The sequence below is a fragment of the Leucoraja erinacea genome, chromosome 34 (assembly GCF_028641065.1).
Source record: "Leucoraja erinacea ecotype New England chromosome 34, Leri_hhj_1, whole genome shotgun sequence".
In the NCBI taxonomy this organism is placed as follows: Eukaryota; Metazoa; Chordata; class Chondrichthyes; order Rajiformes; family Rajidae; genus Leucoraja; species Leucoraja erinaceus.
Window position 1 is genome coordinate 3,895,870 of NC_073410.1, and position 12,076 is coordinate 3,907,945.

General features: G+C 43.4%; 1 protein-coding gene and 1 long non-coding RNA gene across 16 annotated transcripts in view; one reads left to right on the forward strand and one right to left on the reverse strand.

Moving 5' to 3' along the window:
* kcnma1a (potassium large conductance calcium-activated channel, subfamily M, alpha member 1a) overlaps positions 1 to 12,076 on the forward strand; it is a 486,207-nt gene that overhangs the window by 328,603 nt on the left and 145,528 nt on the right. For all 15 annotated transcript variants that reach the window (XM_055661691.1, XM_055661690.1, XM_055661680.1 and 12 more), the window contains one exon: positions 11,461 to 11,570. In XM_055661691.1, coding sequence (XP_055517666.1) covers positions 11,461 to 11,570 — 110 coding nt within the window. The remainder of the gene's footprint in view (positions 1 to 11,460; positions 11,571 to 12,076) is intronic.
* The window catches only part of LOC129712920 (uncharacterized), a 45,344-nt gene that overhangs the window by 6,234 nt on the left and 27,034 nt on the right, over positions 1 to 12,076 (reverse strand). The window lies entirely within an intron of this gene.

Genomic DNA, 12,076 nt, shown 5'->3' on the forward strand with positions numbered 1-12,076 from the left:
ACTAACACGCGCAAGTGAAAACAAGCGGCCCCTCCCGAGTCACGTGTCCGCGGCTTCTGAACGCCGGGTTCGATCTCTGCGTATGCCAGCAGGCGCAGCTACACTATAATCATTAAATCAGGAGGGAACCAAGGCAGGGGTAACAACATTATCAACCAGTATTATACAGAACAGATTTGTGACTCTGCAGGTCTCCCAGTGAAAATCTTTCCCTTGTGTGTTTTGTACCTTGGATTCATAAGCAATGAAACATTGTAAAAGCCATCCCTCCCTCCAGCTGCTTATGGCCTGCTGATGTGGTTCATGGGGTGTTATGGATGGGCAGTTTAAGTTGTACCACTGTTTCAGAATTCAGGACCATTTCTAACCTGGCCTTCCCGTCCCTGCAATAGTTAAAAGTTCCAGCAGCTTCCTTGACCAAGGTTTTGGTTTGCATTTTTGGGAAGATACAACAGACTTTCCCCATTAAGTTGGACCTTAAACAGTATGATTCATTTTGACTGCCTGCTGTATTATTCATTTTAACCCAAACACAAACCAGAATTGTCTGATTTATTCCTCCAGTCACCACAATATTCATATGGAACCTTTTAATTTTATTTAGCATTTGGCAGAAAATGAAAAAGACTTTAACTCCAGTATACATCTTAAAGTTCAGCGTACATTTATATATATTTTTTTTTTTTAAATTCTTACAAAACAATGACTAATAATTTCAGCAGGATTTGCCTGTCAGACTCGAGCCAGAATAATTACGCTTGTCTACTTTCTCAGAACCAATGCATCTGAACATCATGGATTGTTGGGTTAAAATGCAGATCTTCAAAACATTTCAAATTGTGTTTGATGTACCATGTGTTAAGCAAATTGGATTTAGAATTAGATGAAATTTGAACGCAAGTGTTTCTCCAAAGGGCATCAACCCTTGCACGTACTCTACATACTTCTTCAACCCAACTCATTTCTTCCATATGCAGATTCCTACTATGCTGATGAAAAGAGGGACTGGGAATTTCATGGTGGGACAAGTATAGAGCCATATGGCACAGAAGGGACGCTATTTGGCCCATTGAGTCCATGCCAGCTCTTATACAGCAGTCTCTCCCTCTCCCTCCTCCTCCCTCTCCCTCTCTCTCTCTCTCCTCTCTCCCTCTCCCCTCTCTCTACTCTTTCTTCCCCTCCTCTCTCTCCCCTCTCTCCCTCTCTCTCCCCCTCTCTCCCCCTCTCTCCCTCTCTCCCTCTCTCTCTCTCTCTCTCTCCCTCTCAACAAGTTTATTTCTCTCAAGTGCAAATTAATCTCAATGTGAGACCAGTCTCTGGCTCAGTTTCCTCTAATCTTCCAGACAGTGAGTTCTAAATCATCATCATTTGTCACATACAATGTTGTCACATGCATCTTCCCTGCATCGCTCATCCAGAACCTGAACAATGCGCCTCTGGTCCTTCACCATCAATTAAAGGCAACAGCTTCTTTCTGTTGCCCTTATTTAAGCCCATCATAGCCTTGTACATCTCTCCTCATTTCCAACTTTCTCTCCCCCCTCTCCTACAACCAGTCTGAAGAAGGGCCTCGACCCGAAACGTCACCAATCCACGTTCTCTAGAGATGTTGCCCGACCTACTGAGTTACTCCAGTATTTTGTGTCCTTTTGTGGATCAACCAGCATCTACAGCTCCTTGTTTTTACAAAATCCAAACCGTTGAGATGCTTTGTCACTTTGGATTACCCAAATAATTTATAAATTCACTTTCACTAAAAGATACCAAGTAGCAACAAAAAAATCACCAAACTAAATGTCACACCAAATGTCTAAGCATCAGTAATGAGTAGCATGAACACACTGCTTCTGAATTCACTGTTACCTTGCTTGGGAGGAGAATGTGTTGCAGGGTTGAATCTTTCTTCATGGATTGTCCTAATGTGGTAGGTACGCTGTTAGTACGGGTGTCAGGGGTTACGGGGAGAAGGCAGGAGAATGGGGTTGGGAAGGAGAGAGAGATCAGCCATGATTGAAATGATTGAATGGAGTAGAATTGATGGGCCGAATGGCCTAATACGGCTCCAATCACTTATGACCTTATATACAATGAAAGAGTTTCAACAATTACCATGTAACTAGGCAGTGGGTTCATTTGTTACAGTAAGGGTAAGGTCAGGACACACCTCCTGTTTTATGGTAATTGCTATTGTAAAGGCATTTTAAAGAGCTTCTCTGACCTCCAAATGTGAAGAAGAAATCCATTGTTTTTCTGAAGTATTTCGCGGCAATTTACCATTTGTGTCCAAACATCCGTCAACAGTAGAATTAATGATTTCTTTCATCTGCAACAAAGTGCTTGCAAAAGATTTTTGTGTTTCTCGTTATGACTCTGACTGATGTGGTGCACACTCGACTATGTAACATGATAGAGTTTTTTTCAGTAACCTGATTACTTTTCTTTGTAACAGATTGGTCTGGGATACTCAAGCTGCATATATGTGCCACCTTCTAAATTAGAAAGGGATATGGATTTAAAGAATGCCCTGTACCCCGGGAAAAAAAATGTGTAGGAAGGAACTGCAGATGCTGGTTTAAACCGAAGGTAGACACAAAACGCTGGAGTAACTCAGCGGGACAGGCAGCATCTCTGGGGAGAAGGAATAGGCTACGTTTCGGCTTGATACCCTTCTTCAGACTTAAAGTCACGGGAAAGGGAAACGAGAGATATAGAAGGTAGACAAAAATGCTGGAGAAACTCAGCGGGTGAGGCAGCATCTATGGAGCGAAGGAATAGGTGATAGAAACATAGAAATTAGGTGCAGGAGTAGGCCATTCGGCCCTTCGAGCCTGCACCGCCATTCAATATGATCATGGCTGATCATCCAACTCAGTATCCCGTACCTGCCTTCTCTCCATACCCCCTGATCCCCTTAGCCACAAGGGCCACATCTAACTCCCTCTTAAATATAGCCAATGAACTGGCCTCGACTACCTTCTGTGGCAGAGAGTTCCAGAGATTCACCACTCTCTGTGTGAAAAAAGTTCTTCTCATCTCGGTTTTAAAGGATTTCCCCCTTATCCTTAAGATGTTTCAGATCGAGAAGACTGAAGAAGGGTCTCGACCCGAAACGTCACCTTTCTTAAAGCCCGAAAACACAGATGCTGCCTCACCCGCTGAGTTTCTCCAGCATTTTTGTCTACCTTCGATTTTTCCAGCATCTGCAGTTCTTTCTTAAACGAGAGATATAGACGATTTTGTGGAGTGATATAACACAAAAATATGCAAAATGAAAGATATGCAAAATTGTGACAATGATAAAGGAAACGGGCCATTGTTATCTGTCTGCTTGGTGAGAATGAAAACTGGTGTGACTTGGCTGGAGGAAGGATGGGTAAAGAGGAATGCAGGGTTACTTGAAGTTAGAGAAATCAATATTCATACCAATAGGTTGTAAGCTGCCCAAGTGAAATATGAAATGCTGTTCCTCCAATTTGCATTTAGCCTAAACATGTTTTGGATTTTTTATGCCCTCTATTATATCCTGCTGTATTTTGTCCTTGGTGAATATATAACTTGTGAGATTGAATTGTAAAAATATTTATTCATTGTCAGGTCACTGATGAAGCCGACATTTGTTGTCCTTTGTCCCTTAGCGGGCTGTAGTAAGTCACCTTATTGATATTATCCTCCCATAGTACTTCCATAGAGACACAAGGAGCAGCAGATGCTAGAATCTTGAACAGAACACAAAGTGCTGGATTAAGTCGTGGGTCAGGCAACATCTCTGGAGTACATGGGTGGATGACATTTCGGGTCTGGACCCTTTTTCACACCTCATTTCTGACCTGAAACGTTGCTTATCCATGTACTCCAGAGATGGTACTTCTATAGTCGTCTTGTGGAGGACAGTCTTCTGTTTATATAAGTTTGGTTTATACTCTCTAGAATTTAGGAGATTGAGAGGGGATCTTATAGAAACTTACAAAATTCTTAAGGGGTTGGACAGGCTAGATGCAGGAAGATTGTTCCCGATGTTAGGGAAGTCCAGGACAAGGGGTCACAGCTTAAGGATAAGGGAAAAATCCTTTAAAACCGAGATGAGAAGAACTTTTTTTCACACAGAGAGTGGTGAATCTCTGGAACTCTCTGCCACAGAAGGTAGTTGAGGCCACAGTTCATTGGCTATATTTAAGAGGGAGTTAGATGTGGCCCTTGTGGCTAAGGGGATCAGGGGGTATGGAGAGAAGGCAGGTACGGGATACTGAGTTGGATGATCAGCCATGATCATATTGAATGGCGGTGCAGGCTCGAAGGGCCGAATGGCCTACTCCTGCACCTAATTTCTATGTTTCTATGTATATATCCAGCAAAGAAGAATTGGCAAAGTATTTCTAAGTCAACATGACATGTGACATGTAGGCGGCTTGCAGTATTAATATTGTCATGTGTCTCCCTCCTTGATCATCTTGGTGCAGGCCCACCACCGATTATCCAGCACCTTTGTTTCCAGAGACTTTCTGGATTATCCATTTTGCCAGACCAACAGAGATCACGGCCTTTGGGGGCCGACAAACTGGTCCGCAAAGTCAGCCATGGAAGACGGCTAAGGGAATGGATCTGCCGGCTCCAGCTGGACCAGGGTTACAGAGCCACAGCCTCAGAGGCAACAAATTCGAACTGCCAATCGGCACAGGTCCCGATGAGGTTCAGATCAGCGTCTCATTTTCGAGGGGACTTCCAGGAGAGATTCTGTCTGGATTACAGTGGGGGGCAAACCACCAGTTGCTGGAAAATTGGTGGTGAACCACTAGTAGAGTTCTTGAGTTTGGGAGGTGCTGGCATAGAGTACCTAGGCTCCATGGACCTCAGTCCCAAGGTTCAGGATTACACTGCAATCATTCACCTGTTCTACCATAACTAGGGCAGTTGCATTGGAAATTATAAAGTCACTGAGCTGAATGATCAGTGTTTAATCCTTAACAATCTGGATGCTAACAGATGAAGATGGACCTCATCCAAAGCAAGTCCTGATTATTTTTTTTCCCCTTTCCATTGAATGACCCGATCAGTGAAACATTCATTCTTCTTACCACAAAGCACAACTATTTGGCTCAGTAGCTTGCTTACATTTCTTAGGTCTATTCACTGTGGAGAGATGTGCAGGACACAAGGAGTATATTATGGGGTGAGACCAGATGAACTAAGTTTATGGGGCAGTTTAGAGGGTGAATATGCATCTATGGAGTACAGTCTCTCTGTTGTACGATAGGAGATAGGTGCAGGGGGGTTGCAATGTTAGTGGAGCCAGGACCACTCAATGGCACAGTAGGTCAGTTGTTTCCTAGCTCCAGGACCCAAGGATCCATCCTGACCTCTGGTGCTGCCTGGGTGGAGTTTGCACGTGTTACCTATGGACCAGACATAGAATAGAGACATAGACCTATACGGCATGGAAACAAGCCTTTTGGGCCAACTTGTCAATGCTAACCAAGTTGGCATTCTGGGCTAGTCACGCTTGCCTGCATTTGGTTCCAAAAAATCTGATTACTTCCCTCATCCTGAAAACTTGTGAGTTGGCCGATGTAAATGGCTTCCTGGTTTGCATGTTCCCCCCTAAGACCAGATGGGTCTCCAACAGACATAGAATAGAGAGAGGGGTGGAATCTGGGGGATACTTGATGGAAATGAATGGAGAATCAAATGGGTGCAGGTTGGTTTTGTGTAAAACACTTGGATGATTGATGGTTGGGTTGAAGGCTTGATATTCCTTGTCTTGTGTGTAGCAATGTGCCCAGCCTCCAGCTCCTTGGGGTGTGGGAAGGAACCAAGTTGTGCACTGTACCGATCCACATAGTCAAAGATGCCGGCATGGTTAGCTGAACTGTGAGCTGGAAGCTCGGATGTGACCAGAATAACCTTCACCCCTAAAGGGCCTGTCCCACCGTACGAGGTATTTCAAGAGCTCTCACGAATTTTAAAACAATCAAACTCATGGTATGCACGTAGAATGTACGTAGCGGGTACGTCGCAGCTCGGGGACGTCTCTTAGCGGCTCGTAACGCTAATGGCAGGTACTCAGGAAACGCGGTAAGCTCGTGAAGACTCGTGAAGATTTTTCAACATGTTGAAAAATGTCCACGAGAGCCCCGGGTATCTACGAGCGGCCATTACCGTAATTCTCTGAGTTCGAATCGGGGGAAACTCGGGAGAACTCTTGAATGACCTCGGTCAGTGGGACAGGGCCTTAAGCGAGAAGTGGTTTCTCTTCCTTCTCCGTTCTCTGCCAGTAAGGTGCCCAGAATTCTTTGGTAACTCCCATCAATCCTCGGTGATGTAACACTTGTCACTTGCATTGTACCTGAACAAGTTGTGACTTGTGCGTTAACTTTTGTGCGTTATTGGAGGAACACCTTGCTTCTAAAACTTCAACACCACGGGACCCTGGGCATGAATCAGTTAATTATCAGACTCTGGGTGCTTTGTTAACATGAATGAAGTAATTAGTTTAGGTAAGGTTTCACATCATTTCAAAACATACATACATCATACCTGTCACCAAGTTGAGAATAGACTTTATATTTTTTTCCAAAGTGTATTTGATAATTTACTGTTGTCCGCTAGCTTTTAATCGGAATAACAGAGTCTCCTGGGCCTCGGCTTTTAACAGGCCCAGTTGTGCAAGCCAAAGCTTTTAGGGATTAGGGGAATAATAAAACTTCCTCTATTGGCTATAGGAACAGCAAACCTGTCTGGGAATTATAGAGTTGGATCCTATCCATCGCCTTTATTAATCACAGCTGCTGTTTGTTTACTCATGTTCTGCTGAAATAACTAATCACCTGGTGATCCGTTGATGAAAAATGATTTGTTTTAATCAAAATCTCATTCGAGGGTTAAGAAAACCTGAAAATGATCAATCACTTGGTTCCTTGTTGTCACTCAAGAATTTGGAATGAAGGGAGTTTATGGAGCATTTCTAAGCCCAAGTGCTGATTTCATCTTTCAAAATTAAGTCTGAAAATAAATGGTGCATATTAAATACAGAGCTGATAAAGTGCCAGAAACACACTGACAAATCGTTAAATTATGTACGCACCTTGAAATATTTCCATACATCCCCAGATATAATTTAGCATTAAACCAGCCTGAGGAACAAAGTCGGGTCCCTGTGTAAAGGAATGTTTAGCCATTGCTTATACAAGTCAACTTCAGAAAACACGTGCAAATTATTAAAAGCTCTGCAGTGTATTTGGAATAAGTTCAAGCAGTTCTTTTTTCTCCAGCACATTAATTTGCTCATAAATCTAACCAGAAGTTATGTGTCAGAAAAGCCGAAGGTGTTTTTGCCCGAACTCGTGGTTGGGATGTTTGAAGGCCTTGCTTTCATTTCAGCCTCGCTGTTCTACCGCTGCCTTTGCGTCCAAAGCTGCTGACTTTTATTCCGTACCACAGCTGATTGATTTACTGCCGAATGCCTCAGTTACAACCTCAAACATCAACATCATAAATTACGATTAATCTGGCATCTCTTCCTGACTAGCTGTGACTCCCAAGACACCAGTTCATCCCCTCACACGTGTTGTTCATTCCTTTGCCTCATGATTTCACAAAGACACACAGACTTCACATTTTCTTTCTCCCAGTTTGTCCTTATTTCATTTTAATGGAGAGAACTCCCTCCACTTCATTGGAAAGTCATGGGCTGATGTACAAAATCAACATTTAGTTCTCTGGCACAGATGCAATTCTCATTCCCCCTGCTGTCCTTTCATTCTCATTTACTGGGAGCTCTCTTTCTTTTCCAATTACAGCTCAAACCTATACTTACGCTGCCTGAATTTTGGGATTCGCCGCATTTTAAACGAATTGTCTGTTAAATCTTCACTGCTGTACCCCTTAACAATCCGTCAGAACAGTCTGAAGAAGGGGTTTGGCCTGAAACGTTGCCTATTTCCTTCGCTCCATAGATGCTGGTGCACCCACTGAGTTTCTCCAGCACTTTTGTCTACCCCAAAACAATCCATTGGCCAGAATGTTGCTTGTTTAGGTTAGAGATACAGTGTGGAAACAGGCTCTTTGGTCCACCCAGTCTGTGCCGACCAGCGACCCCTGCACACTAACGCTATCCTACACACACCAGGTACAATTTTACAATTAAACCAAGCCAATTAGCCTATAAACCTGTACGTCTTTGGAGTGTGGAAGGAAACTGGAGCTTCCTGGAGAAAACCCTATCAGTTCCAATGACAGACTGGGTTCCTGTTGGGGAGAGGGGTCTAGATATGAGCTGTAACCGTGTGTTCCTGAAGCTGTTTCTTCTTCAGGAATGAGTGGGAGTTTCTGTAGTGCACATTAGAGAAAAACCTATTTCACTCAATGGGTCTGAAACTCTCAGTCTGAAGAAGTGCTGGAAGCAAAAACATACAACACAATTAAGGTTCGCTCCATAGATGCTGCCTCACCCGCTGACTTTCTCCAGCATCTTTGTCTACCTTCAATTATTCCAGCATCTGCAGTTCCTTCTTAAACACAATTTAGAATTGTCTATAGACAATAGACAATAGGTGCAGCAGTAGGCCATTCTGCCCTTCGATGGGAGATTTAATTGAAATGTGAATACCTATGGGAAGCATTCAATGTGATCATGGCTGATCATCCCCAATCAGTACCCCGTTCCTGCCTTTTCCCCATAGCACCTATCTTTAAGAGCCCTATCCTGCTCTCTTTAGAAAGCATCCAGAGAACCTGCCTCCCCCGCCCTCTGGGGCAGAGAATTCCACACACTCACAACTCTCTGTGAAAAAAAGTATTTCCTTGTCTCCGTTCTAAATGGCTTACCACTTATTCTTAAACTGTGGCCCCTGGTTCTGGACTCCCCCAACATCGGGAACATGATTCCTGCCTCTAGTGTGTCCAAGCCCTTAACAATCTTATACGTTTCAATAAGGTCTACTGAGCACTTGGACTGTAATGACCAGCTAGACTGTGGATGAAGAGCTGAGGACAGGGGTTTGGGCTAGCATGGGTGTGGGCAGGATGGCCTCCTTCTGTGCTCGGAAAGTCAAAGTCCCTGTGATTATTTAATAGCGTGTATTTCTTTCGCTTAAACACCAGACTGCAATAATGTCGTGTTTTAATAATGAACCAAAACTTCTCACCACAAGAGTCTAAACTATGTGTGAAGATATAAAAGAATCAGCTCGTGCTTTGACAGTACTGTTGAAGAACCCTCGTCACCCCAAAACACACTATACCCATTGAAGCACGTTTGAAGTGTAGTCACGGTTACAATGTTGGGAAATACTGCAGCCAATTTGTGCACTGCAAGATCCCATAAACAGCAATGTGATAATGACCAGGTAATCTGTGTTAAGGAAAAGGTACTGGCCTGGATAGTGAGGGAGTGTGCCCTTGCACTGTTTTGTGAAAGAACTGTTGAATCCAGATGCCTAATGCCCCTGTCCCACTTAGGAAACCTGAACGGAAACCTTTGGAGACTTTGCGCCCCACCCAAGGTTTCCATGCGGTTCCCGGAGGTTGCAGGTGGTTGCCGGAGGTTGCAGGTAGTGGAAGCAGGTAGGGAGACTGACAAAAACCTCTGGGAACCTCCGGGAACCGCACAGAAACCTTGGGTGGGGCGCAAAGTCTCCAGAGGTTTCCGTTCAGGTTTACTAAGTGGGACAGGGGCATAACTAATGCCCATAATAATATTCTCTATTTCCTGATGCATCTGAGGCTAAATCTCAGCTTGTTCCAATGTTGAATATGGATCGATTTCATAAACTATGTTAAGTTCCCTCTGTGGGTCTTAGTTACTTTTGAAAATTGAAATTATATCCTTCCTTGATTTTTTTTTTCAATTGGAGGAATCATTTGAGCTCCTTGTAAGGATTTGGAGGACAGTCAAGGTACAGTCATGGAATTCATTGCCACAGAAGGCTGTGGAGGCCAAATCAATAGATATTCTTAAGGCAGAGGTATAGGTGTCAGGGGTTATGGGGAGAAGGCAGGATAATGTATTTGATAGATCAGCCATGATTGAATGGAGAGGACTTGATGGGCCGAATAGCCTAATTCTGCTCCCTTCATTTAAGAACTTATGAGCAGTCATTTAGATTTCATTTTCTTATATTGAGTCTCTTTCAAAAGCAAAAAATATAATTTCTCCTCCTCATCCATTTTCAGCTGTCATAAAGTAATGAGAAACAATGCATTTTCAATGACCTAATCACAAGTTCATGATCTAAAATTACTCATTAGTCAGAGTTGGCTAGGAGAGGCCACATCAGTGGAGTGAATAATGAGTAAGTGTAGGAGGGCACTTTTGCAAAGGTTGGTCTGATTACTGCCATGGTAGACAAAGCATGTCTGCAGAGCCAGCTGATGCCTCGTCTCATTGTCAGCAACTGAGAGGGGAATTTGGGGAATGGACCTTTGTTATTGAGGTCAGTATCAATGGACTATGGCAGCAAGGTGCTTACATTACTGGACTGAATCCAGAGTTCTGTACTTTGATCCGAAGACACGAGACTCCATCATGACAACTGCGGAATTTCATTTCATTTTGCTAAATAGTTTATTTTAGTGTAGTTGATTGTCACGTGTACAGAGGTCCTGTTTAACGCTTATTTTTCGTGCTATCCAGTCAGCAGAAAGACAATACATGATTACAATCCAGCCATCCACTGCATACAGATGCATGATGAAGGGAAAAATGTTTAGTGCAAGGTAAAGTCTGATTATAGATTGTCTGAGGGTCTCCAGTGAGGTAGATAGTAGCTCAGATAGTAGCTCATAGTCTCTAGTTGTCTGTAACAACTGGGAAGATTCAGATGCACTGAATCAGATTGTGGTGAATCTGTGGAATTCATTGTCATGGCTATGGAGGTCAAGTCAATGGATATTTTGATGGCAGAGAGAGATAGATTCTTGATTAGTACGGGTGTCAGGGGTTATGGGGAGAGGGCAGGAGAATGGGGTTAAGGAAAAGATAGATCAGCCATGATTGAATGGCACAGTAGACTTAATGGGCCAAATGGCCTAATGCTGCTCCTATCACTTACGAACATAAACTTTCGAATGATGAAGAGGGAGATTTGCATGTTCGATTGCAAAGTTACAAGAAATTGTAGATGCTGGAATCTTGAGCAAACATGAAGTGCTGGAGGAACTCAGCAGGTCAGGCAGCATCTGTGGAAGGGACGTACAGACAATGTTTTGGATCAAGATCCTTCATCAGACTGAAGAAGGGTCCCAACTCGAAACATCATCAGTCCATTCCTACCACAGATGTTGCCTGACCCAATGAGTTCCTCCAGCTGTTTGTGAGTTATGCCTAATTTTATCTGCCTTCATTTGTCTAGTTAAGGCTGAGTTCAAACTAAGGAGTAGCATCAAGGCACTGAGTGAACTGGACAAAATTATTTATGTTTCCCTGTTATAAGATGGGTCTGTATTCTGTTTCTCTTTCCACTCTAGATTGAGGAGGATACCTGGCAGAAATACTATCTGGAAGGTGTGGCCAACGAGATGTACACAGAATATCTTTCCAGTGCCTTCATCGGCTTGTCCTTCCCTGCAGTGTGTGAGTAAGTAAAGAATTTTATGCTTATTTATTACCATCCTTTGTGATGACCCATCCCAATTCTAGGAAGTGTTGGATTCATCTTCCCAGTTGCTGGGAGTGTCAAACAATAGACAATAGATAATTTGTGCAGATCAGTATGATCACCACTTTGAAAGGGTCATGGTCGCTTTAAAAGCAGAAACCTGCAGATGCATCAAATCTGAGATAAAACAGATGAGATAGGGTGTTGCGGAGGCATAGTAGTAGAGCCGCAGCCTTACAGCACCAGAGACCCGGGTTGGTTCCAGACTACGGGTGCTGTCTGTACGGAGTTTGTATGTTCCCCGTGTGACTGCATGGGTTTCCTCCAGGTGCTCCGCTTTCCTCCCACTCTCCCACAACGACCTTCAGGTTTATAATAATAATAATAATAACTTTATTTGTTAAGCACCTTAAAAACAACCAAAGCTGACCAAAGTGCTGTACAGAAAAAAGAAAACAAGCAAGACATTATAAAACAGGCAGAAC